Genomic DNA, 27,572 nt, shown 5'->3' on the forward strand with positions numbered 1-27,572 from the left:
AACTTGTGGAGTAAGGGATATTGCAAGATGAATCGAATGGTCCTGTGGTGGCAGAAACCAAGCATTCAGAAGAAGACAGAACCCACCCTACAGGAATTAAGTACTAACACCAGCATAATGTGAACAGCGGGAGACTCAACTGATGCATTTTAACCCAGAGAACAAACACTCGCTTCACACTGTCCTAATATTGCTAAGCACGTGAGAGGAGTGTCCATGCAGAAATGATGAAGAGCCAGTCTCCATTACAGACACTGCAGGAATTGTCTCCAGCAAAATGAACCAATGGGTACTGGAACCAGTAAGCAGAAATTTTACAGAAGAAAGACCTCTTAACTGAGAGGTCAGGATCACATGCGTCCTTGGGCAGAGACAGGCTTCTGGGTATAGTGACAAGTGAAAAGTCAAGTCTATAGAATAACCAACACATGCCAAGGCCATGGACCTCCAGAAAGCACTGAAAAGCCACCACAGGCAGAGGACAGGATAAAGAAAACAAGCACCATGTTATGAGAAGTGAGTTGTATGTCTTTATTAGCTGCCTGAGGAATTTACATAACTCAAGGAGGTTCTCATGTAACATTCCCCCAAGACTGAAAATGGAGGCAAAGATACACAGAACATCTTATTTCGATGGTTCTTGTTAACTCTGAAATCATCTGGAAGCTGAGCCTTAAGTGGACATGTGAGGTAGTACACTGACTGAGTTAAAGGATGTGAAAAGATCCAACTTCCTTGTGGCTGGGACCTCCCTGGACCAACATCCTGTATAAAACAGAGTAAGCTAAGGAGAGCACGTACTGCTTTCCTGACTGCAGATGATGTGACCAGTAGCTTCAAGGTTCTGCTGCCTCGACTTCCCACCAAGAAGGACTGTCCACTGTGAGTTGCAATGAACCCTCCCTTCTAGGTGCTGCCGAGAGCCCTTTGGTGCATACAAGTTGCCAGATCTAGCTCTACATTAGTTATTAGAAAGGGCTGCCTAACTCCAAACCCCTGGACGTTATTTGAAATGCAGTTTATTTTGCCTTTATGTATTCTAAAAGAGATTCATATTTGATTATTCTTCTTTAGAAACAAATGACTACAGATATGCTAATTTCTCCAAATATATTAACGCATATGATTTTATATGTAGAGAATACCCCCATGATTTTATAATTCTACTAAATTAGTATATGGGTCAAACCAATTACTTTTGAAGTTAGGTATACACATACAGAGGAATCTAATTCTTGGCAGATATGTGAAGTAAATCTGGAAATAAATGAAACAAAATAATTATTAAAATAAAAGGAAAATCTTGAGCCAGTAGTTACCATTTTATGTACCCACATAGAGTGGTAGGTGACTTACACTAAGACACTCCCACTTCTAGAGAACTGTAGAGTCAGATTGAACTATAGACCGACTGACTGCCTTTATTAAACACAAGGACACCAAATAAATAAATGCTTAATGGGGTAACTTTTAATCAAGCAACAACAATGAAGTATTGGATAGAAACAGTATAAACATTTGAAAAAGTACTAAATGCTATTATCAGTACAAATGTAGTTTTAACCAGTGCAGTAGTTACTATTAGAAAGCAAATGGGGTTAACCTTACATCTATAGTGCTAGAAGATAGGGAACCACATCAACCTTTGAAAACCTTCCAAGTTACACTAAAACATGACAGAACTTAGTAAAACATAGGCCAGAATAGGAGTACTTTTACATTTCAGTACTTTACCCCAGCACACCTGGGAAAACATATCTGAATGCTTTATTTTGTCATCAAAGCACACTAATGCATTGCAAGCAGTAATTACCTCTGCACACACTGAACTCAGTTTATCTGTACCCTACGGTCTAATCTGATCTTAAAAGCTGAAACTACAAAGTGAGCTCCAGAAAAATCCCATTTTTACATATGGAAGTATGTAAATTTTTTTACATAATTTTTACAAATACAAAGAACTTTGAAACAGTACAGTAAACTTTTTTTCTGGACAATATTTTTTAAATGAACTTGTTAATGATGACTTATAAATAGATATGACCACCTTTTTTTCTAATTCAAAATACACTTGAAGTCTTGAGTAATAATTCTGAAATTAAGTTTATAAATTTAATAAAACATGTAGATTTTAATACTATAGATATATCTGTTGTTGCCAGATTTTAAAGGAGGACTATCAATTGCAATACTTAAAGTGTTAGGTCCAGTTTTAGAGGCTGTTTGATTGTATTACCACAACTTTTCCTAAATGCTGAAGAACGTTCTCTGATGAAGGGAACTCATACTTTCCTAGGATTTTCTAGAGGATCAAGAACACAGAGAAAAACCAACAATAAAATGTGCTGATTATGCCAAAAACCATGTTATTTATTACTATACTACTCATTTTATAGCTCACTTGTGCATTGTATGTACTCTTTTGTTTATTTTGTTTTGTTTTTCATGACAGTCTAACTATGCAGCTCTGGCTGTCCTGGAACTCACTCTGTAGACCAGGCTGGCCTTGACCTCAGAGATACACCTGTTCTGCCTCCTGATTGCTGGGATTAAAGGTATGAGCTACCACTGCATTCTTTTAGTCTATTCACTAATGAATCTTATCACTAACTGAATACTAAATTAGTTGAGAAACAGGTCACCACCTGTTACGTATGAGTGGCATCACAGTAGTAAAGTTACTGCAGTTGAGAGGAATCTGGTGGAGCGGTGTTGAGTCACATTCACTTTGAGGTTCTTGAGATACTGATGTGTGCACACCCCTGCACCATGTTCCCCTTTGTACAATTTGCAATTATTTGAAAACACACATCCTTGATGAATTTAACCAAGATCCCATCTTTCTGGAGGCAGTGCTATCTAGAAGGGTCTGGCTGGCTAAAGTGGGTAACTGGGCAGGGGAGTGGGCCTTTGAAGGCTGCAGCCTGAACCTTAGTGTTTATTTCTCTGCTTCATGGTCTGGTCATGATATAAGGAACTCATCTACACACTCGCCACCATGGAGCCTTTCTGGCACATTGTCACCACCGTGATGACTATATCCTCAGAAACAAGAAGCTAAAGTAGACCTTCCTTCTCTCCTATACATTGTTTCTGTCAGATATGAGCAAAGTAACTGATGAACTGGCTCTAAATCAACAGTTAACTAACATGGTGTACTTGTTTTAAAATGTAACGTTTCACTCTTGTATTAAGACCAATAGTTTTATGTAAGAAACTAAAGTCTTTAATATCTAAGTATAAAAGCATACATTACCTCTGTATTGCTTCATTTATTCCTAACGGAAGCAGAATTTCTCAGAAAAGATGAAGTCATTTTGACAATGGTGTTGATGGACAAACCATTCAGAAAACCTTTATGATTTATCCTCACTTCCTGAAGGGCCTCAATAATGTGGTCTCTATACAAGAGGAAAACAGACAGCAATTCTGCTTCTCAAGTAACCATGTTGCAGAAGTTCTCAACACTACACTGCACATACGAGTTTAAAATTCAGTTATAACTTTAGTTAGTACCTGCTGATGTCTGGGTGCAGCTCACCCAGTCTCTTCATGATCTTGGTGAAGCTACGAAGGTTCAATGTATTTGGAGGTATGAAGTGAACAGGTGTCTCAGGTAATAACCGAGCAGACTCAATCTGGTTACAATTTTTCTTGATACCCTAAACAAATGTTGAAAATATGAGCAAAGGGGTACAAGAACATCTAGAAAGGCAAGAGAACTAAAAAGTATTTCAAAGCCAGCAACAGGAGCTTCACACACTTGCACCCAGAGCCTGCAGCATGTTCTTTAGACCCGCTCTCTGCCAACCCCAATGCCCACAGCCCCAGCTGACTGGACCAAAGAGTGCTGTCTTCAGGCTAATGAGCACCAGCCTCACAAGCCAGGTCAAGTAGATTTCTTGCTTATGGAACTGGGACATGGAGTAAACAAATTCAGTCAAATAATCAGAGCCTGACAAGAAACGCTACAGGCTAGTTACATGAAGTGGGGTACTGCAACCATGGACACAGAAAACCCACACAAAGAGAGCTGACAGATGCAACAGCGAAGTGATTGTGTAATGCAGAGGAAGGACCACATTTCCCAAACATCCATAGTTCCCAGGAAATCCTGTTTCCTCCTTTCCTTCTGTGGACTAAAACAGTGGACCCTAAAACCCACCCTAAATATTAAGTATCAGGGAAATGAATGGGGGCAGCTTTTTTGTTTGTTTTTGTTGTTTTGTTTTTTGAGACAAGGTTTCTCCATGTAGCCCTGCTGAACTGGAACTCACTCTGTAGACCATGCTGGCCTCAAACTCAGCGCTTCATCTGCCTCTGCCTCCTGATTGCTGGGATTAAAGACATGTGCCCCTATCCTCAACCCCAGGGAAAGGGAGCATTGTAACAGGGACCGTCACTGTCAAAGAAGCCAGGTGCTCAAGAAGGCAGCAGGTGGATGAAAGACCACTAGTGAGGTCACTCTTGACAATGGGTAGAACAGTTAAAGTGAACTTTGGAGAATGAAGTCAGATTACAGGACAAAGAGGAAATGAAATGGTCAAATAAGTGAAGACAATGGATACAGAGAACCTTGGCAATAAAAACACAAGTAACGGTTAAGTTCAAGAATGCAAATGAGACCCTGCTGGGCTTAGGAAGCCCTGTGGGTGCTACCAACAGAAACGTCTGAGTGGAAATCCAGTCACCAATGTGTCTAAGGGTGTGGTGAGACGAGCAAGAGTCAGCAGAGGGCTGGGGGGCAGCACAGAGACTGCTCTGGGGGTGCTAACGCTGCTCTCTCGTGTCAGTGGTGGGGACTCACCGAAGTGCACTGTCTAGTCATGACCACCAACAAGAGTGAAGTTTACTCACGCCAGCGGTGGTGGCGCACGCCTTTAATCCCAGCACTCGGGAGGCAGAGGCAGGCGGATCTCTGTGAGTTCGAGGCCAGGCTGGACCAACAGCCTCCAAAACAATACAGAGAAACCCTGTCTTGTTAAAAAAAAAAAAAAAAGAATGAAGTTTACTCAACTTAAACATTATGGTAACCCACTGGATACCAGGCATTTTGATGAGTGAAACTGTCACATTCCAGGAAGCATTTAAAACTGTAATGGGGTGAAGATGAGGGTTTTGAAATAAATCACGTTTTGTAGTTTAGAAATGTATAAGGTAAGGTTACTATCAAAACCAAAAATAAATAAAAACAGAAACGAAGCGATACTGGTGGAAGGATGACTGTCAAGAATAAGGAGACGAGGACCGGGAAAGACGGTAGTAAACCCAGCAACAAGAACCTGCTTCTCCAAGCCAGGCGGGGACATCCAGGTTTCCCCACAAGAGGAACTGCAGCTGTGCAAATGCAGGTTAGGGTGGAACCAAGATAAGAGCCATCTTACGGATCTGCTGCGCCAGTGCAAGGACTGTCATCACTGCGGCACTTCCAGAAGCACACTAGTCGCGACTAATCGATTAGGAAAACTAACCTGGTCCAAAGGAGGAAACTCACTGTCTTGCTCAGACTCCAGCTGCCTTGGTCTAGCTCTGGGCAGTCTACAAGCAGAAGAGGCAAGGGTGCCTTCTTTGTTGGTATTTTTCTCCAAAGGATTCACACTAGTGCTATTCCCAGTTTTGGACAAAAGTGGTGGTGTGTGTTCTCCAGGAATTTTCACAAGCCGCACATTCACCGATTTTCCATTGATTTCTATACCATTCATTTCCTTCACAGCCATCTTTGCATTACTGTTTTTTGCAAAAGCAAGAGATGCATATCTAAAACACCAGAGCAGAAGATAAAGGGTCTTTGTTAATGACCAGTTCTAACTTACTCTTGTAAAACCTAAGATGGCTTTCACAAGAACAGCTAGCTGCTCTTAAAAAGGTTCTTATACTTGCTGGGGTAAGTAGGTGATGTTTGTTGTTTATGACCTGTTTTTTGAGACAGGGTCTCTTTCTTATTTAGTCCTGGCTGTCTTAGAGCTTGCTTGGTAGACCAGGCTGACCTTAAACTCAGAGATGCCTGCCTTTGCCTCTCAAGGGTTAATAGTGAAGGCGTTCACTGCCAAATAAGTAGGTGTTTATTCAGGATAATTGAATACAGGACAAATGAAAGGGGAAATAGGATAATCTGTAATAATTATGAGTCATATTAAAATTTAATGTTTAAAACTATAGTCTATATCATATATATGTATGTATGTATATGTACAGATCTGAGGCCTAGGGCCAAGTGGTCATACATTCTAAAATTGAAAGTCAATTTTTATGTACAAATATAAACTCCAGGTGGCTCAAGGCTTAAACATTAAAGGCAAAACTGGAAGATATTTAGCAGAATATATGAAAATGCATTTATAGTCAGAAGTGAGAAAATATATCAACAAAAAGTTAGACAATCTAGTAAGAATTTTAAATATGTAATTAAGAAAGCTGGGCCAGAGTTGTACCTGTTAAGATAACAGCTCTATACAGTGTTAATAGAAACATGTACACCAAATCTTAAGCAACTTTTTTCTAAATGATAGGACTATGGACACAATTTTAAAATAGCCTTATATTTTTGTATTTAACTGCATTTTCTAAATTTGTACACAAAAATTGTATTTTAAGAAAAAAACCTCACTAAGATTTTTAAGGATTCAGTAATATACCAAAAGAAAGTCATGGGGGATAATATTCCTAAGAGATACAACCATAGCTTAATATGAGAAAAATACATTAACATACCATCAACATGTCATATAAAGGATACAATCTAAGTGACTATAATTAGGAAAATTAGCATCAACTTTTACAAATTTAAGTTTCTAACCACAAGCAAAATCCCTCTTAATTATGTCTTGATCTCTGAAACCAACAGCTATCATTTTAATGACAGAACAGTAAAGTATCCATGAAGTAATTATCACTGTAACTGGATACTCTGAGTAACCAACAAATGTCCAAATAGACACGCATGCACGCACGCACGCACGCACGTGCACACACACACAGGAAAACCACAGATGGGTGATGTAGCCACCTACCTAAAAATATAAAACACTGTAAAAGTCGGAAATAATTGAGTTAAATATTCCCTTCCAAACCAACTTTCTGTCTTTTCTCCTAGTGCTTTACATAGTTAACTCCTAGTGTGATGACAACAATCCTATTTATTGTCCTTATCCTCATTTTACAAAGAAGCTACAACTCAGAGGCCAAGTAACTCATTCAAATTAATTCAAGTTACTGAAGGCATTGGGGATTCAAACAGTCCTAGTTCTTTCTTTTTTCTTTTCTTTTCTTTCTTTCTTTCTTTTTTTTTTTTTTTTTTGGTTTTTCGAGACAGTTTCCCTGGCTGTCCTGAGACTAGCTCTGTAGACCAGGCTAGCCTCGGACTCACAGAAATCCACCTGCCTCTGCCTCCTGAGTGCTGGGATTAAAGAAAGCTATACATCACCACCACCCAGCAAATCACGTGGTTTCTGGGAATTGAACTCATCTGGAAGAGCAGCCAATGCTCTTAACCTGTGAGCCATCTCTCCAGCCATGAAACAGTCCTGTTTCTTGAGTATATCTTCGTAATTGATGCACTCGTTTCTGCTATGAAATGACATATAGCCAGATAAATACACAGAAATCAGTTAACTCTTGTATCTATGATAAAGAGGCCATGTGTGACAGTGCATGCTGCAATCTCAGCAGCCAGGATTCTGAAACATGAGTAACAGTCTGGACCAGCCAGTATAACTACTGCCACTATCTGCACTATCTCTTCTGTCTGGGCCTCCCCCCGGGGAGTGACTCTTGCTTACTGCATCTGTTGCACAGCAGACATACAGTAATGTACAGTTTGAATTTGGGAGCAAACCTGTAATTAGTAGAATCATCTATTGAAATTTCAGAAACTTGGTATTTCTGGAAATGAGTCCTTAAATCAGCCTAAAAGAAGAAAAAATAAAATTTGTGAAAGGCTAAAAAGACATCACAATAATTTATAAATTTTAAAGTGAAGCCCCCCAAGAAATTCTAGACATACCTCAGATACAGAGGGGCAAAGACCACCAACATGTATCAAAAAGCCTTTAGTTCTTCGAAGCAGTTCACCATTCTTCATTTCTGATTCTAGAATATATCACAGAAATGCCCACTGTGACATCAAATATTTTAAAGAAAATGCCAACAGTGTTAATATTTGTTTTCTTTCCAATTACAAAGCTTATTTATGATCTTATGTGTGCTGCATGTACATTGTATGTGCATGCCATAGTGCATGTGTGTGGAAGTCAAAGGACAACTCACAGGATCCAGTTCTCCCCTTCTACCATACAGATTATGGGAATCAGACTCAAGTAGTCAGGCTTGATGGTAGGTAAATGTATTTACTGCCAAACCTGACAATTGAGTCCTGTCTTTAGGAATCACACAATAGAAGATGACAATGGACTTTTTAAAGTTGTCCTCTGACCTCTATATGCATATCATGGCACACATACACCTCACCCACACACAAAAAAATAAAAATAATAAAGTCAGAAAATGTCAGCATTAAACCAAGCATGTTGGTAGACACCTGTAATCCCAGCACTGAGAAAGCTGAAGCATGAGGATCACAAGCTCAAAGCTAGCCTGGAACACATACTGTAACCCCCCTTTTTTTCTAAAGAAACAAACAAAATCAAGCACCATAATTGAACACAAGAGTCTAGACTATCAGTCTTAAGATTGCTGCATCTTATTAATGTCACCTTCAAATAAAGAGGTTGGTTTACACAGTATCCATTCTCCTGGAGCTCTAAAGTTTACATTACAACAACCAAGCATCACTTATCTCTGCTATTTAGTGCCTGTGTCACATGGGCCAGAGCTGGTGTCTGGACACTCTAAGTGCACTACTTGCTGGGAAACAGCACACCAAACAAAACAAAACAACCTTTGTATCAGACATGCAGCAATGGCAGGCACAGATCTTGTCATTATGGAGGAATGCATAACAAGAAAATTTAGGTATCATAAAGCTAGGCTTATAAATCTATTTGACACAAGCATACACAATCTGCATGCTCTATCCATCTCCCTTTTCTCCACTGTGCAGACAACGGGATGTGAAATCCGATCCCAGCCACTGAGATCAAGTTCCCCGCAAGCCCTCGCCCAGCACACAGGTGTACACACACTTGTCTAAAGACTTCTGAATGTGGGTGTCAGTGAGGAGGCCTAGGTAATCTATTGAGCCTTGGGCAGTAGATCAGTACTCATCCCGAGTATACACATGGACTTTGGACTCCCATCCAACAATGTGAGGTGCACTCTCACCCTGAACTCTTGGGGGAGGGTCTAGGCCCTGCCCTGTATGAAATGACAGACTATGGACACCCCCATGGAGGGTCCCACCCTCCCTGGGGAAATGAGGGGATAATGGGGGGGGGGATTAGGGGGAGGGCACGGGAGGAGGGGAGGGAAAGGGAGAGGGACCTGGAACTGACTTGTGAAGCAACCTTGTTTCTAATCTAAATTTAAACTGGAAAATAAATTAAAAAAATAAAAGATATAAATATAAAAAGAAAATAAATAAATGCACTTATGAAGCAAAAAAAGACGTCTTAGTTTCTACCTTTTGTAATTTTATGTAGTAATGAAAGGCCTATGAATCCCATTTTTCATAAGCCTCTTGAAATGGCTGTGAAAACTAAACAAGGCTATGGCTACTGTATTTGTCTTATAGAGGAGGAGGCTGGAACAAGTTCTTGGCAGTTTCAGTTGGGTTCAGGCACTGTCTCTCATGGCAGTGGTGGCGCATGCCTTTAATCTCAGCACTCAGGAGGTAGAGGCAGGTGGATCTCTGTGAGCCTGGTTTACAGAGCAAGTTCTAGGACAGCTAATGCTGTTAAATAGAAAAGCCCTCTCTTGAAAAAAAGACCTTGCCTTCTTCATTATGGGACTAATCTGCTCACCTATCTGGAGAGACAATGAAGCCCTTCCTTCACAGTTTAGATGCTGACACTGTAGCTACAGCAGCAAACAGCAGTGACTCACTACCTCCTAGCCATCTCTCTCGTTCACCAGTCCAGTAAAGCTGCACAGTCCCATGGGCTGAGCACTGTGTCTCACAAAATGAGAATTTAGTAACTATTTGCTCATTAAAAATTCACCTCCAACTGCCCAATTTTCTCACTTTTTAAACATAGGCAACAGGAACAAAATACTTTTATAGCTTGTCTCCCCCAAACATAGAAGAAAGCACCGTTTTTTAGATAAGCTAGGTTACGATTTTCCTGCAGTTCTGAAGAACCAACCTAATGGACTCTTTGGGTTCCATCCGTCGTGTTCTGTTCCATTTTCCTGAGATTCTGAGAAGTCAACTCCAGTCAGCCTCTCTGTTGCGTCAAACCAGTCTTCACTTACTTCAGGAACGCTTTTGTATTCTAAGGCATTGAGCACAAGGAACCTTGTCTATCTCTCAGGAACACAGTTATAAACCCCTCTGTCAAGACAAGCACGGTGGAACTGAGCCAGGCAGTCTCTGACCCGGACTTGTCAGCAGGCACCGAACATAAAGCTCTTTCAGCCCGAGGCTTCTGCTCCCGTTTCCTTTACTGGACACTGGTGCCAATGTATCTATCGAAAGCCTTCCTCCCTCACTCGCATCAGTTACTCTTTATTGATGAAGCTGTCTTTACATAACAAACCCAGTAAACATGCTGCAGTTCTTCAGATCATTAAAATTAATAACCATCTGTAATTACAATCTTTGAAAGGAAAAGCTAGTAAAGACGGGACATTTTAAACATTACGTGTTTTCTGGGTTTTCATTTTTTAGTTTTTGGAGACAGGGTCTCACTATGTAGCTCTGGCTGTCCTGGAACTCACTATATACACCAGGTTGGCCTTGAACTCATAGAGTTCCTACTTGTACCTCCTGAGTGCTGGATTAAAGGTGTGTGCCACACAAACAACACATTTCCATCCTTACCTTTATCGTCGAGCTTCAGCTGAGTAAAGCCTATGTTTATATCACAGTTTTTAAAACCATCACTCACAGGTGATTTATCTTGTTTAGGATGACTGCTGTCAGATACAAAAGACATCTGAGGATTAAATAAAAACAGTCAAAGATAAAGACTATCAGTCCTACCTGATGACAGGCACTTTTCACTTACATTATTTTGCCCTCCAAATAATGAAGGCTATGTATGACAGAAAAATCATTTTCATCTGACTCTGTAGTAAAAACACTCAGCATAGGTTGTTGGTCAGTGCCAGTAAGAACTGGGGTTCTACTGGTGTGCACAGTGATGGTACAAGTGTTTTTGATTTTTGAGATAGTAACCCTTTATACATTTCAGTGTATAAGCTTTCAATTGTGGAAAATAAAAACCCCGTATGTAGACCTGAGTTGTTCTCTACATTAAAATTTTCTTGAAAAGGAGGCCACTTCTAGGATAGGGTAGATTCAAGGGTAGCATTTACCTAGCATGTGTGACAGTTTGTGTTTGATCTTTAATACCAGAAAAAGGAAACAAAAAAAACTATCCAATTAATTTAACCTTAGAGGCATCATGTAACTCCAGGGCCAGTGAGATGGCTCACGGGTGAAGATGCTCTCCACCAAGCCTGACACCCTGAGTCTCATCTCCAGGCTCCACATGGTGGGAGGAGAGACCTGGCCCTTAAGAGGCTGTCCTCTGACATCCACATGTACACTGTGACACACACATGCCTATACACACAATGCAAAATAAGTAACATTGGTTTATAGTCAAAATAAGACTACAAACCTGTACTGTATTGCTTTTTTTTACTTTGGAGACAGGGTTTCTCTGTGTAGCTTTGGAGCCTGTCCGGGAACTAGCTCTTGTAGACTAGGCTGGTCTTGAACCCAGAGATCTGCCTGCCTCTGCCTCCTGAGTGCTGGGACTAAAGGCGTGTTCTACCACTGTGGGAACACCAGACCTTGAGCAGAGACCCACTTCCCCTTCTGCCTGGGAGTAGGCAGCTGTAAGACAATGTTTAGTAAAAACATGTTTACTAAAAACGATACAATAAGTTCCTGGAAAAGGCCTTCCCACAGAAACCGCCCTGACCTCGACCTTGTCCAAAGACTAACCACACCTTCAAAACCCACACACATCCACCTCTGGGAGCAGAGCAGAACCAGCCAGGGTAGAGGAGAGAGCAGAAGCTTCTCTGGTGGGAGCCTTTCTTAGGAAGTTTTCTTGAACCTTTTTGGAGCCTGTTTAAAGTTTTCTTTATATCGTTGAACGAGTCTCTGTGTTGTCAATCCCCGACACCCTCTACACGTTCTCAGACACAGGCTGAGAAGCAGACATGACATACCACCACCTGACTTATATTGCACTTTAAAGTTTCTTATTACTTAAAAGAATTTTTTTGCAGTACCAAGGATGGGGCCTTATGTATGCTAGACAAGTTTCCTGCAAGAGCTGTGTCTCCAGCACCACTCCTGGTAGTCTAAGTTTTTTCCCCTGAATCAACAGGCTGTTTGCTCTACAGCTACATGCCATTGGGAGAACAGCATGGATTGTTAAATGACTAAATTGTTTTAAAAATATCTAACAAATCTAAGCATATAGCTTTGAATCTATTATTTCTTATTTATAAAGAAGGTTTTTCCCCCCAGTGGGATGGTCTCCCAATATTATGTTTGCATAATTTCGTAGTAGAGAGCAACTATTTTAAGTTTTTTACTTTTAAGTAGCACTGTCTTTTTACTCGCTAAGGAGAGTTGGTTTCCGTGTCACTCTACACTCAGGTATTCTTGTTTATTCGTTTCTTAATTTTTCAGACAATATCATGTGATTCCTTCACTATTGTCTACTGAGTGCTGAGATTATGGACATGTGCTTCCATGCCTGGCCTGCAATGTGTTCCTATATAACAATTAAACCACCAAAAAAGACCAAGACATATTTCATAAAGGAAGAATTAACACTTTCCTTGTCCAAAATAAAAGAACTATTATTTTACCTCACAAAATGAGAGCTACACTGCAGAGTGACCCTGTGGCTCATGATGATGCTTATTCTTTCCCCTTCAGTCTCTAGGTTTATGATGAATTACATGTGACCTTTGTCACCATATTGATGGCAACTGCCTGAGCAAGACTGGGACTAATATAGTCAGTATCTCAAATGAGAATCCTGGAAGTTGGTCAGTGGAGTGGGAAGGAGGAAGTGAGCGTTTCTGAGTTACTTCTTCCTTAGAGGCTATCAAACTAAGATTTAAATGATGAGAGCATGGAGCAGAGCTTAGTTGGCACAGTGCAACTATGAGGACCAGAGTTTGATTGTGCTTTTAGTCATGTAAAAAGCTGGGGAGGGTGGCACAGTTGCAGTCCCAGCACTGAGGAGATAACCAAAACCATGTAAAAGCCAGGCAAGTAGAATAGATCTGTAATCCCAGATGTCCTATGGAAGACAGAAGATGGAGACTAGAGAACCACCTGGAATTTGGCAGGCCAGCTAGCCTAGCATAATGCAGTGGTGAGCTAGAGAGCCAGTCTCAAGATGGAGGTTGGAGACTGACACCAGAGCTTGTCTGCTGACCTCCACAAATCAGCCTGGAACACGTTTGCTGGGACATGTGTCCTCTCGTCCCCTTGCACAAATGCATATATGGGTGGCCCCTGAAGAACTGCACTCAAGGTTGAATTCCGGCCTCCACGTGCATGTGCGCGCACACACACACACACACACACACACACACCCCATGCACGCACAAGCAGACCTGCTCTTCAGTGCTTACCTGGGACAACGTCTTCTGTAGGCTCAGAGAAGTATCAACATCAGGTACACTTTGATTAGCTGGCTCAGAATTCGCTCCTGCAAGGCTGAATAGATAAACATTCCTTAAATGTTCTCAAAAGGAAACAAAGCAGAAAATTTCGATATTTGACTTAAGTAGTTTTTAAAGCAGGTTCTATGTTAGATAAAACTATAATTACCCACATGCCTCTTCTTCCATTAGCTAGAAACAAGGAGGAAAAACAGATTTAGTGCGTTTTCTGTCTGAACAAAGTTAATGTTTTATTCTAGAACACATACATACCCTGGAAGCAAAATCGGAGAAGGCAGACAACAGTTTGGACTCCATTGACAGTGGAGGCAGCTCCTCCAGTGGTATGCCCTTGTGGACTTTTTCTTTCAAGTTCAAGTACCTAACCTTCAAGTCTCCCAGAACAGATAGCAGTGTTGATCCTAATTCCTTCTTAGCAGAATTACTTGATAAATTCCTGTTCAAAGTTCACAGAACAAATTTTTTAGGCTCAATTCATTCACCTAACACTAACATGGTATCATACACTTAGTTCTAGCTCTTTCAGATCTTTGATTTTTACCTGTTAAACAAACCATGGTAGATACATTTTCTAGGGTCAGCATTAGCAACCCTTGATAGGTAAGCCAGAAAGAATATCACAGAATACCATGCAGAAACCCCAACTGATTGACTTTACTCTTACTTGGAATTTATAAGCAAACAGCAAACCCATTTATTTTACTGGACTAATGACTGCAACCATACCTCACCATGACACAAGAACTGTGTTTTATTTTTGAAACAACCTCAAAATGTAGCCCTGGCTGACCTGGAACTCACTAGGTAGACTAGGCTGGCCTCCAACTGAGTCATGCCCTTGCCTCTGCCTCCCAAGTACTGGGATCATAATCACACCCAGGAAAAGAACTTCTTTTGAAGTTTATTACTCTTGTATTTTTGGTTGTGAGCCTAGCCTTTAATGGCTGAGCATCTCTCCAGTCCTAAGTTTATTACTCTTAAGGCAACTGATAAACCCAATTATAGCCTACGTTTTGTCTTTCAAAAACTGAAAACAGCTTTCTAGAATAAAGTCACAGTGATAAATGTTAAGAAAATCTAGATTTAAAATAGATGAACACCTATTGACTCCTGCTCTACTTTCCATTACAAGTTTGTAAATGTGACTACAGTGGCGATGGCACATCTGATAGCAAACATCCAAAAGGTGCATCTCGGCCTTCATGGCCCTCTCAATGGTTTTCTCACAGCACTTTGATGGCAAATTCATCTCTTCACAAAGCTGAAATGCCCTTTAAAATAAAAGATGGTATTAGGCAAGATTCTGAACATATCCTACAGTAGTGACAGACTTCTTTCTAGGAACAAATTTTAGTTCTTTTGAGACAGGGCTTCTCTGTGTAGCCCTGGCCATCCTGGAACTCACTCTGTAGACCAAGCTGACCTCTAACTCAGAGATTTGCCTGTCTTAGCCTCCCGAGCGCTGGGATTAAAGGTGTGCATCACCATATCTGGCCAGATTTTATATGTCTTATATTTCCATGTAGCTTAATTTAATTCTTCCTAAATAGGGGAAGCTATAGTCATAAACTGTTTTGGATGTTTAATTTTTAAATATACTTTTATAGCTTTGGGATACCAGAATAAACTCATTAGAAAAATGAAAAATAAAAAAGGCACATGATATGAGAGTACAGTAATGTTTGTAGCTCTCGTTTCTTCCACTCTGATTTCCACTTTTGGATTATTAACAAATGCCAAGAAAAACCAATGATAAATAGGCTTACATTTAACAATACTTCAGTGAGTGTATCTATCTCTTCAAATATGTGGCATTTTCTCTAAGATGCTAGTTTGTTTAATCTATGTGTGATTCAAAAGAAGAAAAAGAAAACAGAATTAGTATAGCTGTGGCTTTAGTAAGGGAAGATGATGCCTTTATACCTAAAGAAATGGAGGCAAGTACAGGACCTTCATGACACTCCCTAACCCCATGCTGCTATGTGTGTCTGCTGAAATGGCCAATATGCCAACTTCCTTACAGCCCCTTTAGTTCTACATGGTTAAATAGACTACACAGAAAATAAATACATGTATAAACTTGTACAGCTAACCTACCTCTCAGGATGTTTTTTTCTGTCTGTGGCATTAAATGATTTTCTTAGTTCCAAGGAATTCTGAAAACAATATAAAATAAAATTATAAATAAATATATGACAAAATGAATGTTATACATGGAGTTCCAAAATGGTAAAATGTAAAACCAGAGTTTGAAACAATTTTGTTGACAATGTCTGCCGCCAGAAGACAGAGCTATGGCCTGCTGCCATCCTTTCCCGAGTTAGCATTTGCTCACTAAGACTCCAAATGAACCCAACCACATTTGCACACCGTCTACAATTTGGTATTATTGATTTTACCTCATTCAGGGAAATCCCACTGGGCTTTAAACAGTCCATTGAGAGTGGCCTTCCTGATTCTTTTGGTACAGTCATCTGCGCATCTCTGCAATCCTGTCTGCACGACCAGTCTGTATTACAGGCCACACTTAGTTTCTCAGTTTGCCGCTCATGAGGTTCATGTTTTTTCAGCGTTATCTCTGTGTTGCTTGATGTAGACATGACAGAAGATCTTGTATTTGCCCCTCTGCTCACATCCAGTGTCTGCTGAACTGCAAACATACAGCCTGTGGCATCTGGCACTGACGTTAGACATGGTTCTTTCACATCAGGAGAGCATGTTTTATTTGGGGCACCGCTTTTTACATGGTGTAGACAGCTGTCCTCTACTTCTGCCTGATTTTCTGTGACTGCTACCTTTGGGAGCACAGGAGAAAAAAAGCCTGGATCCGGGAGGCCTTTGTATTGCAAAGAGCCACAGAGAGAAATGACTGAGTCATCAAAAATGGAAGTCCCAGAAGTCTGGAGAGAATTATTAGCCTTCAGTTGTGTCCCAAGGGCTTGGTCTTGGCGAAACGAGATAGGGTTCTCATGGCATTGTAATGTTTTGTTCTGAAAAATTCCATTTCCACAAAAATCTGTACTTTCAATTGTCTGAGGTTTCATTTCTTTAGCAAACATTTTAGTTTGGGGTATTTTCTGAGGGTTTAAGGGAGAGCTGCTTCTCTGCAAAATGTCATCAAACACTTTACGGTTTAGTAAACCAACCTCTTGTTCCTTACACTTTTCAAATTTTGGTTCATGGTATTGTTTTAATGTATCAGAACTCTGAGATTTAAAGGAATGAGGTGAACATTTTTGTGCCAAAATATTAAGTGACTCCAAAGAGGGGCTAGGACCACTCTCTAATTTAACATAATTATCTTCTAAATTGCCATTACACTTAACGTCATAGCCTAATGTTTTCAACTCGCTCACATCTGTCTTCGATTTGCTTACTGCTTTAGCTGGGTCACAGGGTAAGTATGTACTAATGCATTCTTGCTCAGCACTGTGGTACTCCTGCTGGGAATCATCATCCACGTCACTCTTGTCTCCATCCGAAACCTCATGGCTCTTTTGCAATCCAATACTATTGTTATCCTGAGGTCCTAAAATGCCAGAACTCACCTCAACCTTTTTGGGCACCTCAGAATGTAACTCTGAATATAGATGTGGAAGATTTGCATTCCTGAGTTTTGATTCTGAACAATGTATAGAGTATGTCTCATTCAAAAAAGCATAGTCAATACTGTCTTCAAACTCACTTGACTGAGAGAAAATATGCTCTACATTAGTATCTTGATTTACTGAAAAAGATGGTTCTGATAAATCCATCTTGTAAATACTGCTGATTTCTTTGTCACTAGCTCTTTGTTCTGCTGCCAAGGAATCCCATTCACCATCAGGAAAAGTCAACTTGACTTCATTGCAACCACTGGAAAATAACCCATTTTCTTTCTTAGGATTATAAGGTTTATCTGTTCAAAAAAGTAAAAGAGAATATGTTAACAACTTCATAGAAACTAAACATTGTAAACACTAGATATAATCTGGTCCTGATTCCTCAAAATGCTGGACTACTTTTACATCATTGATGACAAACACAAATGCCCCTTATAGCAACTAAAATGAGTTGAAACTCATCTCCCAAACAACAATTGTGATGGTTATTAAAGCTGGCCCTTTAGAGACCATGAGTGCAAGGCCCTCATGATACGGTTCATCCTCCTTAAAATGTAGCAGAGAGCTTCAAGTCACATCCCATCTGAAGATAAACTAGGAACCAGTTACCAGCTAGGACAAGATACCTCAGGAGAATCTAATCATCCTGGCATCTCAATCCCTCACTTCCAACCCCAGAACTATGAGAAAATACTCTGAAGCTGTTTAAGCCACTTAATCAATGGTGTTTCACTACAGCTATCCACGGTGATCTAAGTGTCAAGATCCTTCTTGAATTCTTTCTGTGGTGAGAAGTTTTTCCTCTATAGGGCAGTCACTTTACTTGTGGATGGGTCTAACAAGAAATTTTATAAAATAGCATCATTTAATAAATTCTGGGGTATCTACTGAGGTCAGTCAGTTGTAGGCAAGAGTGTAAATGAAGGCAAGAGGACACCAGTGTTGCCCCCACAGCTTATGGCTTTCTTAAGGGTTATAGATAATAAACAAAAAACCCACCACAGCTAAGAGAAGTTATGACCATTATGCTAATGGAACATGTAAATTTGAGGAGAAAACTTTACATTTGGCAAGTGTTTTCTAATAAAATGGACTAATTTGTCTTAGATAAACCCAACAAGTGCTGCTGACTGTGTGAATGAATGTGGTCCTTGCAGGAACTAGGCCAGCCTGCACGTAGTAGAAGAGATGTCTAAGAGAAGTGTGGGGAACTGCTAAGGCCTTTATGAGATGCTAAGGACATCTGGTTCTTATCCTAAGGGATGGGAAAGCCACTGTAAGCCTCATAAAAGGGTAGTCATGTGACTGGGATTGAGCTGTGGAAAGCGCCTGTAAGAAGCTTGCAGAGTGAAGGCAGGTAGATCAAGAACGCAGAAACGCAGAAGACTAGAGAGGGCACTAAATAACAGACACACAATGTTCACAGTGAAACAAAAAGCTTCTAAAACACCGGGCATTGGTGGTACACGTCTTTATTCCCAGCACTAGGGAGGCAGAGGCAGGTGGATCTCTGTGAGTTCGAGGCCAGCTTGGTCTACAGAGCGAGTTCCAGGACAGCCTCCAAAACAATACAGAGAAACCCTGTCTCGAAAAACAAAAACAACCCCCCCCATTAAAAAAAGCTTCTAAAACAGTATTTACTCTTGGGTCGATGCATTCTGGGATTTCCTATTTCATTTTACTAAAAAGCACAATTCGCTCACTTTATTTCATGACCCACCGATCGGCCACTCCCTGCTTAAGTGCCACTCTAAGACTTACTGGGCACCGCCTCTGAACGGGAATATTTAGCACTAAAGAGAGGGCCTGCCAAGAAGAGCAGGTGCACAGGAGGGAGAGCAGGACAGGGAGGAGGAAGATGGAGTTCAGCCCACGCAAGGGATCTGAGGTCACTGATAAAAGATACAGATTAATACTCAGCTGCAATAAATATAGAGACTCACACAGGAGTTACTTTTCATACATCAGGGACACTATTTCATATTTCCATGCTTATAAGTAAGTTAACATAAATGCTGTCTTATATCACAATTTTAACAGATTAGTTAAACAGATTGTTCTTCCATGGACTTACAAGGTCTGTCTTTTGCCTTTCCTACTACATAATTATAAAAGCAGTTTGCCCACAGCTACCACAAACTCATGAGGGAATTGGCAAAGTTAACAATGTGCTGAATTGTACCATCTTGCTGGGAGAGGCTTTAAAATAGCAACCCTAAAGGGAAACCTTCATTTACCCAAGCCTTGGATTCTCACCTTTTTGGAGGTCTCCCCCATTTTTCTGGCAGTTTTTATCAGAAGTAGTTTCTACCACTGCAGTAGCCTGCATAGTTCAAAGATGTACATCCTAGAAAAGGTATAACATTGAACTGTTAGTATACCTATCACAGAGTTAAAAAAAAAACTTAGAATAAACAAAGTAGTAGTTATAGTCAAAGATTCCACTGTCAGAGACAATAAACATAAAAACAGGTAGGACACTTGAGTAACTTTTTTCTTTAAAGAAAGGGTCTCCATGTATCCCAAACTGGCCTCAAATTCACTATGTGGCCAAGGGTGACCTTGAATGGCTAATCCGCCTGCCTTCAAACTCTCAAGTACTGAAATTATAGGCATGCCACCCTATCTGAATTGTGGAGCATTGTGGCTTTGTGTCAACACTACTGACTAAGCCACACCTCCAGCTTTTTTGAATAACTGTTTTAAAACTCTGGATTACAAACACACCTCTATGGAGGGACTGGAAGCAGGATTGGGGAGCACAATGTGAAATTCCCAAGGAATCAATAAAGAATTATGTTAAAAGCAAAAAGCAAACAACAACAAAAACCTCAAGCAAGACATTCTTCCAAATTTCTATAGTAATGAAATATAATAATGCCAGGTATCTTAGTCACTGTTCTATGGCTGTAAAGAGACATCATGACCAAGGAAACCCTTACAAAAGAAAACTTTTTTCTTTCAAGACAGGTTTTCTCTGTGGCTTTGGAGGCTGTCCTGGAACTAGCTCTTGTAGATCAGGCTGGTCTCGAACTCACAGAGATCCGTCTGCCTCTGCCTCCTGAGTGCTGGGGCTAAAGGCGTGCGCCACCAACGCCCAGCTTAAAAGAAAAAATTTTAATTGGGAGCTTGCTCACAGTTTCAGAGACTTATAGTTCATCATAGCAGGGAGAATTCTACATCCTGATTCACAAGCAGCAGGAAGAGATTGAGTCTGGGCCTGGCACAGGCTTCTGAAACTTCAAAGCATACCAGGAATGACACACTTTCTCAAAAAAAAAAAAAATCACACCTCCTAATCCCTGGTGATTAAGTATTCAAATATACTAACAATGAGGGCTATTCTTATTCAACCACCACAGCCAGGTCGTTAAGATGTCACAATAATCTCAAAGACTACTTTGAGCCTGTTGTCAAATTTAGATAGAAATTGCTTCCTAAACAAACTGTACAGTTATGAAAAACAAACAAGGAGTTGAGAAGGTAACATGCTTGCTACAAGCCTAAGGATCTAAGTTCAGATCCCCAGCATCAATTACCATAGCATCCCAGGCATTCTATACAAAGCTTTTTATACTCTTCTGCAAGTAACAAAACTAGTTTCCAATATCCCCTTCTTTTCTAAAATTAAAAACAACAACAACAAAAAAAACCTTTTTAGTGTCGTTTCATATGTTTTCCCAAACAACTCACACCTAGAATTCCACACTATGAGGCAGGGTTAAGGACGTCAGGAGTTCGAAGGCAGTCAGTCATACGGTGACATCCAGACCAGCCTGGATCCTTTCTGGCTAGGAAACTCAGAACACCACTGAACCCGTAATTTGTTGCTCAGAAAGGCTCGTTAAATGTCTAGAATCAGAACCCTAAAACTAGCTATGTTTAAACTTTTAGAGAGTCAGGAAATGGCGAGCAGCCCACAAAACATTAAGAAATAAATGACCGATCCCAAGAACTCGTTCATGTATGCACCAAGCGATCTTTGTGTGCAAGCCGATCACCTCATTTTAAAAACAACGAAACTGCCCGGTGGTGGCAGCAGCGACGCACGTCTTTAATCCCAGCACTGGGGAGGCAGAGGCAGGTGGATCTCTGAGTTCGAGGCCAGTCTGATTTACAGGGCAAGTTCAAGGACAGCAGGGCTACAGAGACAAACCTTGTCTCAAACAAAAAACTAAAAAACAAACACACAACAAACAACCCCCAACGAAACCGTTGCAAGAAAGATTTCAAGAGAAAATACTAGTGTGACGGTGGGGTCGCGAACGCAAATGAGGCCAGGTCTCGCTGCAGGACAGCTCGGACTGCACCGGCTCCCAGCACCCCCTGCCCGGGGGTCTCACTTCCATGCTGGGCTCACCATGAGTGTCCCCTGCATCCCTGCTGCCGCACCTCTCCGCCAGGACGCCCTCACCTCCTACTCTGCTGCCTAACGAGTAGCGTCTCGGAGCTTGTCTGGTAACGGCTGCCGGCGATCCGCCCACTGCTCGAGGAGCGTTCCTATTGGCCTGTGCGAACAGGTCTGCACCATGATTGGCTTGAGGCTCGAAAGCGCGGGAAGGAGCCGCAGGCTTGGATTGGCTGGCCAGGTGTATAGTGTTCTCTCGCGAGATTTGGTGAGCTTCGAGGTTTCTATAGGGGCATTTATCCTGGATGTGAAGCTCTATGGCTTTCTCTGCTCCCAGTGTCCCTTTCTGCAGGATGAGGGGGTCTAGGGTGGGGTACTTTGCCTCTGGGACAAAACCTTGGGGTGTACCACAAAATTCAGAAAGCAAGACAATATTTCAGGGTGATCAGTTAAAAAAGAAAGTGTCAGAACAAGACTCGAGATGAGAAAATTATCCAAACCAGTACCCCTTTTCTCCTCTCCCCCATTTTTTGGTCAGGCTGTAGGTGGCACCTCGGAGCGGACTGTTTCTGATCATATTTTTATCTAAATTGGTATCATGGATTCTTTTTGTAATTAATTTAGATTTTTATATGATTGCATTAAAATTATTTTTAATATTCCATATGTACATTTAAAGAAGATTTTTATTAGCTATTACATATGTACATAATGGGTGCAGTGTCATTAGAGGGTCAGAAGAGAGCATGGGATCCCCTGGAGTTGGAGTTACAGGAGGTTGTGAGCCCTGATATTAGTCCTGGGATTCCAACTGGATACAAGAACTGTGTGAGTCATCTCTCTAGACACACACACACACTCACACACACACATTGTTTGTGTTCTCAGTACAGATTTGAGAGATAATTTAAGCCTGTACATTATTAGACTATCCATAAGGACCAACAACTCTACAGCACTGTGTATGGCTTTGTTTGCTGGAACATACTCTTAATTACTGAGGAGTGTTGGAGGCCTTTTCAATAAGGACAAAAGACTTTAAAGCTGGGCCGACCTCAAAACTGTCAGTCAGAGATAGAGGCCTCTGACTTGCACCCCATGTATTCTTTCATTAACAAATAGATTCACCAAATTCATGCTGACCTACCAGTAGCGGTGTGCTGTACAGTAAACCGTGAACATGGATGTGGGCCTGCACAATGTCACCTTTCAGTGACTTAATTGGTCATGCAAGTCTCCTCTTACCTACCATGACTTTGAATTTAACTTTTGAAACCACCATTTCATTTAAAATGAGGCATGGCTTTAGCCAAGCTGATGAAGTTTGGTGTCTGTTCTTCAAGCTGGTTCAGACAAAGTTCACATTGAGCTGGACACCATATCCTGTTCTGGGCAGATGGCTTCTAGATGGGTGTCTAGGTCTGAGCTGTGGAGCCCCTGTAGCTGCGGGAATGTTTTGAAACGAAGGCATGCTGAGGACGGCTGCAAACCACTTTCTACATTAGGCTAGTGGTGGTCCCCCATTGACTTCTGTAGCACAGTTAGGAGTTTTGGAAATTTCTCTCCTGGACAGACAGATATCTACCAGATGTTCATTCTAATGATGGTTCCCTTATACCCAATGAGACAACACAGAAGCTGTCAGATCTTTCATGTATCTGCAGTTTTGTAACTGGAAGTTTCTGTCCTGCCCATTTATAATCACTCAGAGGCTTAATATTAACTATAATTGTTTGACCGATGGCTCAGGCTTATTACTAGCTAGCTCTTACATTTAAATTAACCCATTTCTATTAATCTATGTATTGCCATGTGGCCTTGGCATTACTTCATTTTCTCCATGTCTTGCTTCCTTGGCAGCTTTTGGCATCTTCTCCAGACTCCACCTTCTTTCTGCCTGTATCTCTGCTTGGATTTCCCATCTAGCTATATTCTGTCCTGCCGTAGGCCAAAGCAGCTTTATTTATCAACCAATGAGAGCAACATATATTCACAGCATAAGTGCCTTTAATCCCAGAACTAAGGTGGTAAAGACAGAAAGTGCTATATGGCTGGGTGGCAAGAGGAATATAAGGTGGGAGGAGACAGGAGCTTGGTCCTCTTTTGTTCTGAGGATTTCCTAGAGGTAAGCACTAGTGGCTGCCTTCTTCTCTGATCTTTCAGCATTTACCCCAATATCTGACTCTGGGCTTTTACTAATAAGACCAACTAGAATTCACATTACACATTTTAAATTATTGAAGACAACAGATCATCTACTTGAAGAACAGCTTGGATCTGGGCAGATGGGGCATTGTGTTCCTAGAGGAAAAGGCCCACACTGTGCATAGTTTTGTTATATATTACCAGGTAAACTGTGTGGACAGTGATACTGGGCAACACAACAAGCCTGACCTACATAACTAGACCCTGTCCCCCAAAGAAAACAAAATAAAAATAAACAAAAAACCCAAACCAGCCAAGTGGTGGTGATGCACATATTTAATTCCAGCACTCAGGAAGCAGAAGCAGGTGAATCTCTGTGAGTTTGAGGCCATCCTGGTCTACAGAATGAGTTCCAGGATAACCAGGGCTACACACAGAAACCGTGTCTCAGAAAACCCAACCAACCAACCAACCAACCAACCAACCAACCAACCAACCAACCAACCAAAGAAATGGAGCTAATTTCCTTCCCATTGAATGTGGGAAACACGCATTCCAGGGGAGATCATGCTTTTCAGTTTCCTTTCCTTTCCTTTCTTTACTGCTCTGTTTATTTCTCTAAGCCAGATCTTTCTGGAAGAAGTGAGCCCTAAAGCTCATTCTAGAGCACCCAGGCTGAGTTGTTAAGGTCTCTAGCCAATACTCAAACAGTAAGTGATGGGCATCAGCAAGTAAGTGAGTTTGGGAACCATTCTCCAGGAGTTTGGTATCCTGAGCCAGAACTCCCCACCTACATCACGCCCAGACTCGCGACACTACAGAAGCTGTGAGGTAAGTTATGTGCCCTCATAGGTTAATTTGTTATGGAGCAATAAATAACTCACACAGTGATTTTGTGAAGAAATTTCTTCATAGCATTCTAAACAGAACATACAAAATTTAATTATCTCAGTTTAGAATTAAATGTCTAGCATAAATAAATAAGTAAATAAATAAATAAATAAATAAATAAATAAATTTTAAATGGACAATACCAGGAAAAGAATGTAGGGACTCTACATGCTAGACAAGTGTCAGCCTCTTCGTTTTTGATTCATTTTGATTTTCAGGTGGGGTCTCTCTATCTTCCCTTGGATGTCTTGGTGCTCTCTACATAGACTAGGTTGGCCTCAAACTCACAGTGATACATGTTTCTGCTGCCCAAGTGCTGGCACTAATAGTGCCTGCTAGCATGCCTGCCTTTCCTTTTTTTTTTTATTATGAGACAAAGTCTCACATAGTTACCCAGGAAGGCCTCAAAATTATTATTATTATTATTATTATTTGGTTTTTAGAGACAGGGTTTCTCTGTGTAACAGTTCTGGCTGCCCTGGAACTTGCTTCACAGACCAGGCTGGCTCCAAACTTACAGATCTACCTGCCTCTGCCTCCTGAGTGCTGGGGTTAAAGGCATGTACTATCACCACCCAGCTATTTTTGAAAAGTGTATGTGTGTGTGTGTGCTAAATAGCACACGTGTAGAGGTCAGATAACAACTTGCAGGAGTGGGTCCCAGTTACCTCAGGTCATCAGGCTTTGTGGCAAGCATCTTTACCCCTGAAGGTTTGAACTTTCAATCCTCCTTCAGTCTCTCAGGTATGACAGGTCTGTGCCACTGGCCTGGCTCAGGTTTGTAGGTGATGTCTTATATGCCTTGGGCTTGGTAACTTTGACAAGCATTAAAATGGCTCAGATAGTTGCTTAACATAAAAAGACTTGAGCTGGAAAGACTGTAAAAGAAATTAGTTCAGCTGTAGAAAATTTTTGCTGGAAAATTATGAAACATGAAGATGGTTCACTAAAGTGAAAAATCTTCAATTAAGACACCAAACCATTGCCCATATAAGACAAAACTTTTCAAAAATACCAAAGATCAGTCAGATAAAATGCTTTTCAGTTGCAATCACTTTTCCTTATTTTCAGGTGAGTCATTTGACAGAAGGACAACCCATGGATCCACTTTATTTCAAAGGACCTTTAAACTTATAAAGAAGTGTCAATCAACCTGAAAGAACTGACTCAGGATATGGCTATTTATAGATCTACTACATCTGCTAATAAACTTCAGCTAGAGACAGAATGAAGTAAAAACCATTAGCTTCCATCTGATGTGGGGCTCCAGATATGGTGAATTCAACAACAAAACACCCAGAGGCTAGAGAGATGTCTTAGTGGTTAGGAGCACTTGCTACTCTTGCAAAACACTGGAATTTGGTATACATTAGGACTCACAACCTCTTCTAACTTCAGTTTCAGGGGACCTGGCACCCCCTTCTGGCTCCCAAGGGCACCAACACGCACAGGAAAAAATTTAAAAAGCCAAGTTTTCTGATAATTTGAAAGGAGAAAATGATGGTTCCTTTTTTCTCTACTTGACCATATGATATGTATGGAGATTGTCTGTACTTGGCTTTCCAAGGAAGGTTCTATGGAGAGGAAGGGTGGACACTTGCTAAAATCACCCAGAAAGCACGCAGATAACTGATGGGGGTTGTCCTTCTGTATATATGTTTCTTTTATTGGTTAATGAATAAAACACTTTTCAACCAATGAGGCAAGAAGATAGATGGGTCTAGGAGACAAGGGGAATCCTGGGAAAGGTAGGCAGGGTGGGCCTGTCATGCAGGGTTGCCTTGTGTGCTGTCAAAAGAGTTAGAGGACCAGACCCTTCTCCAGTAAGATAAGACCATGTGGAAATACTTAGATTAATAGAAACGGGTTAATAATTAAGACAGAGCTAGCCAATAAGAAGCCCTAGTCATTGGCCAACAGATTTATAACTAATATAGCATCTGTGTGATTATATGGGGCTCAAGGGCCACGGGACCAGTCAGGACAGAAAGCTCTTGTTACAGATGGCTGAGACAGAAAACGCAGGTGATGGCTATGTGCTCTGTGCCCACACTAATCATTGAGTGGTAGAGTTGTACGAAGGATTACTGTTGATTAGCTAAATTCAAGATTTTCTCGAAACAAAGACATGCTTGACAAATATTCAATATGTAAAGCAAACAAAACCAAAACCAAAATTGACAGCGAGTGTTCTCTGCCATCATTACATTATGTATGAACAAACTAAATTTGGAGTGCCAAGATGTTTACCTCTAGTCAATTTAAGTGGATATGAAGATTTATATAGAAATGTATGTAAACTTTTCAAATCACAAATAATTGTGTAAGTATGTCTGTATTTGATGTGTCCTCCTCTCCCATTCGTCCCCTTATCCCTCTAGTCCCCTGCGGCAAATTTACTTCTGCTTCTATGTCATATATACACACATGGTTTTATGCATATAGTATTTGTCTTTCCAAGACTGGTTTAATTAACTTATCTCCACTTGTACCCATTATCCTGCTGATAACCTGACACTGCTTTTCCTGAGTGAAGAGAATCCCATTGTGTGTATAGCACATTTTCCTCATCCGTTCCTCTGCTGCTGGACTTCTAGGTTGGTTACATGACTCGGCCATTATGACTGGTGCTGCACTGGTAAACAGTGACGTGTAGGTGTCTCTGTGACGTAAATACCCAGAAGGCCACAGTCGGATTATGTGAAAGATCTGTCGCTGGTTTTTTGTGAACCCTCCACACTGACTTCCATAGTGACTGACTACTTTATATTCTCCCCAGAAGCATGTAAGAGAACTCTTAGGTGTGT

The 27,572-nt window shown here is 40.9% G+C and overlaps 1 protein-coding gene across 3 annotated transcripts; it reads right to left on the minus strand.

The window, feature by feature from the left end:
* Window positions 1-1,448: 1,448 nt before the first annotated feature.
* Window positions 1,449-21,839, minus strand: Rbm44 (RNA binding motif protein 44). 3 transcript variants are annotated; one of them, XM_040753025.1, is made up of 16 exons: window positions 21,742-21,839; window positions 19,638-19,728; window positions 16,179-17,677; window positions 15,877-15,935; window positions 14,880-15,050; window positions 14,032-14,215; window positions 13,928-13,950; window positions 13,729-13,813; window positions 10,937-11,051; window positions 10,260-10,388; window positions 8,003-8,088; window positions 7,835-7,905; window positions 5,472-5,757; window positions 3,517-3,662; window positions 3,257-3,401; window positions 1,449-2,302 (listed from the first exon to the last, which is right to left on the minus strand). In XM_040753025.1, the coding sequence occupies exons 2-15, from the start codon at window positions 19,708-19,710 to the stop codon at window positions 3,269-3,271; spliced, it is 3,060 nt and encodes a 1,019-aa protein (XP_040608959.1). In that variant the 5' UTR covers window positions 19,711-19,728; window positions 21,742-21,839; the 3' UTR covers window positions 1,449-2,302; window positions 3,257-3,268. The 3 variants fall into 3 exon arrangements, with proteins under 3 accessions (XP_040608959.1, XP_040608960.1, XP_040608961.1); XM_040753026.1 differs by having other exon boundaries at window positions 21,796-21,831; XM_040753027.1 differs by lacking the exon at window positions 10,260-10,388.
* Between the last annotated feature and the right edge of the window lie 5,733 nt (window positions 21,840-27,572).

Source organism: Mesocricetus auratus, unplaced genomic scaffold, assembly GCF_017639785.1.
Source record: "Mesocricetus auratus isolate SY011 unplaced genomic scaffold, BCM_Maur_2.0 Super-Scaffold_100010, whole genome shotgun sequence".
NCBI lineage: Eukaryota > Metazoa > Chordata > Mammalia > Rodentia > Cricetidae > Mesocricetus > Mesocricetus auratus.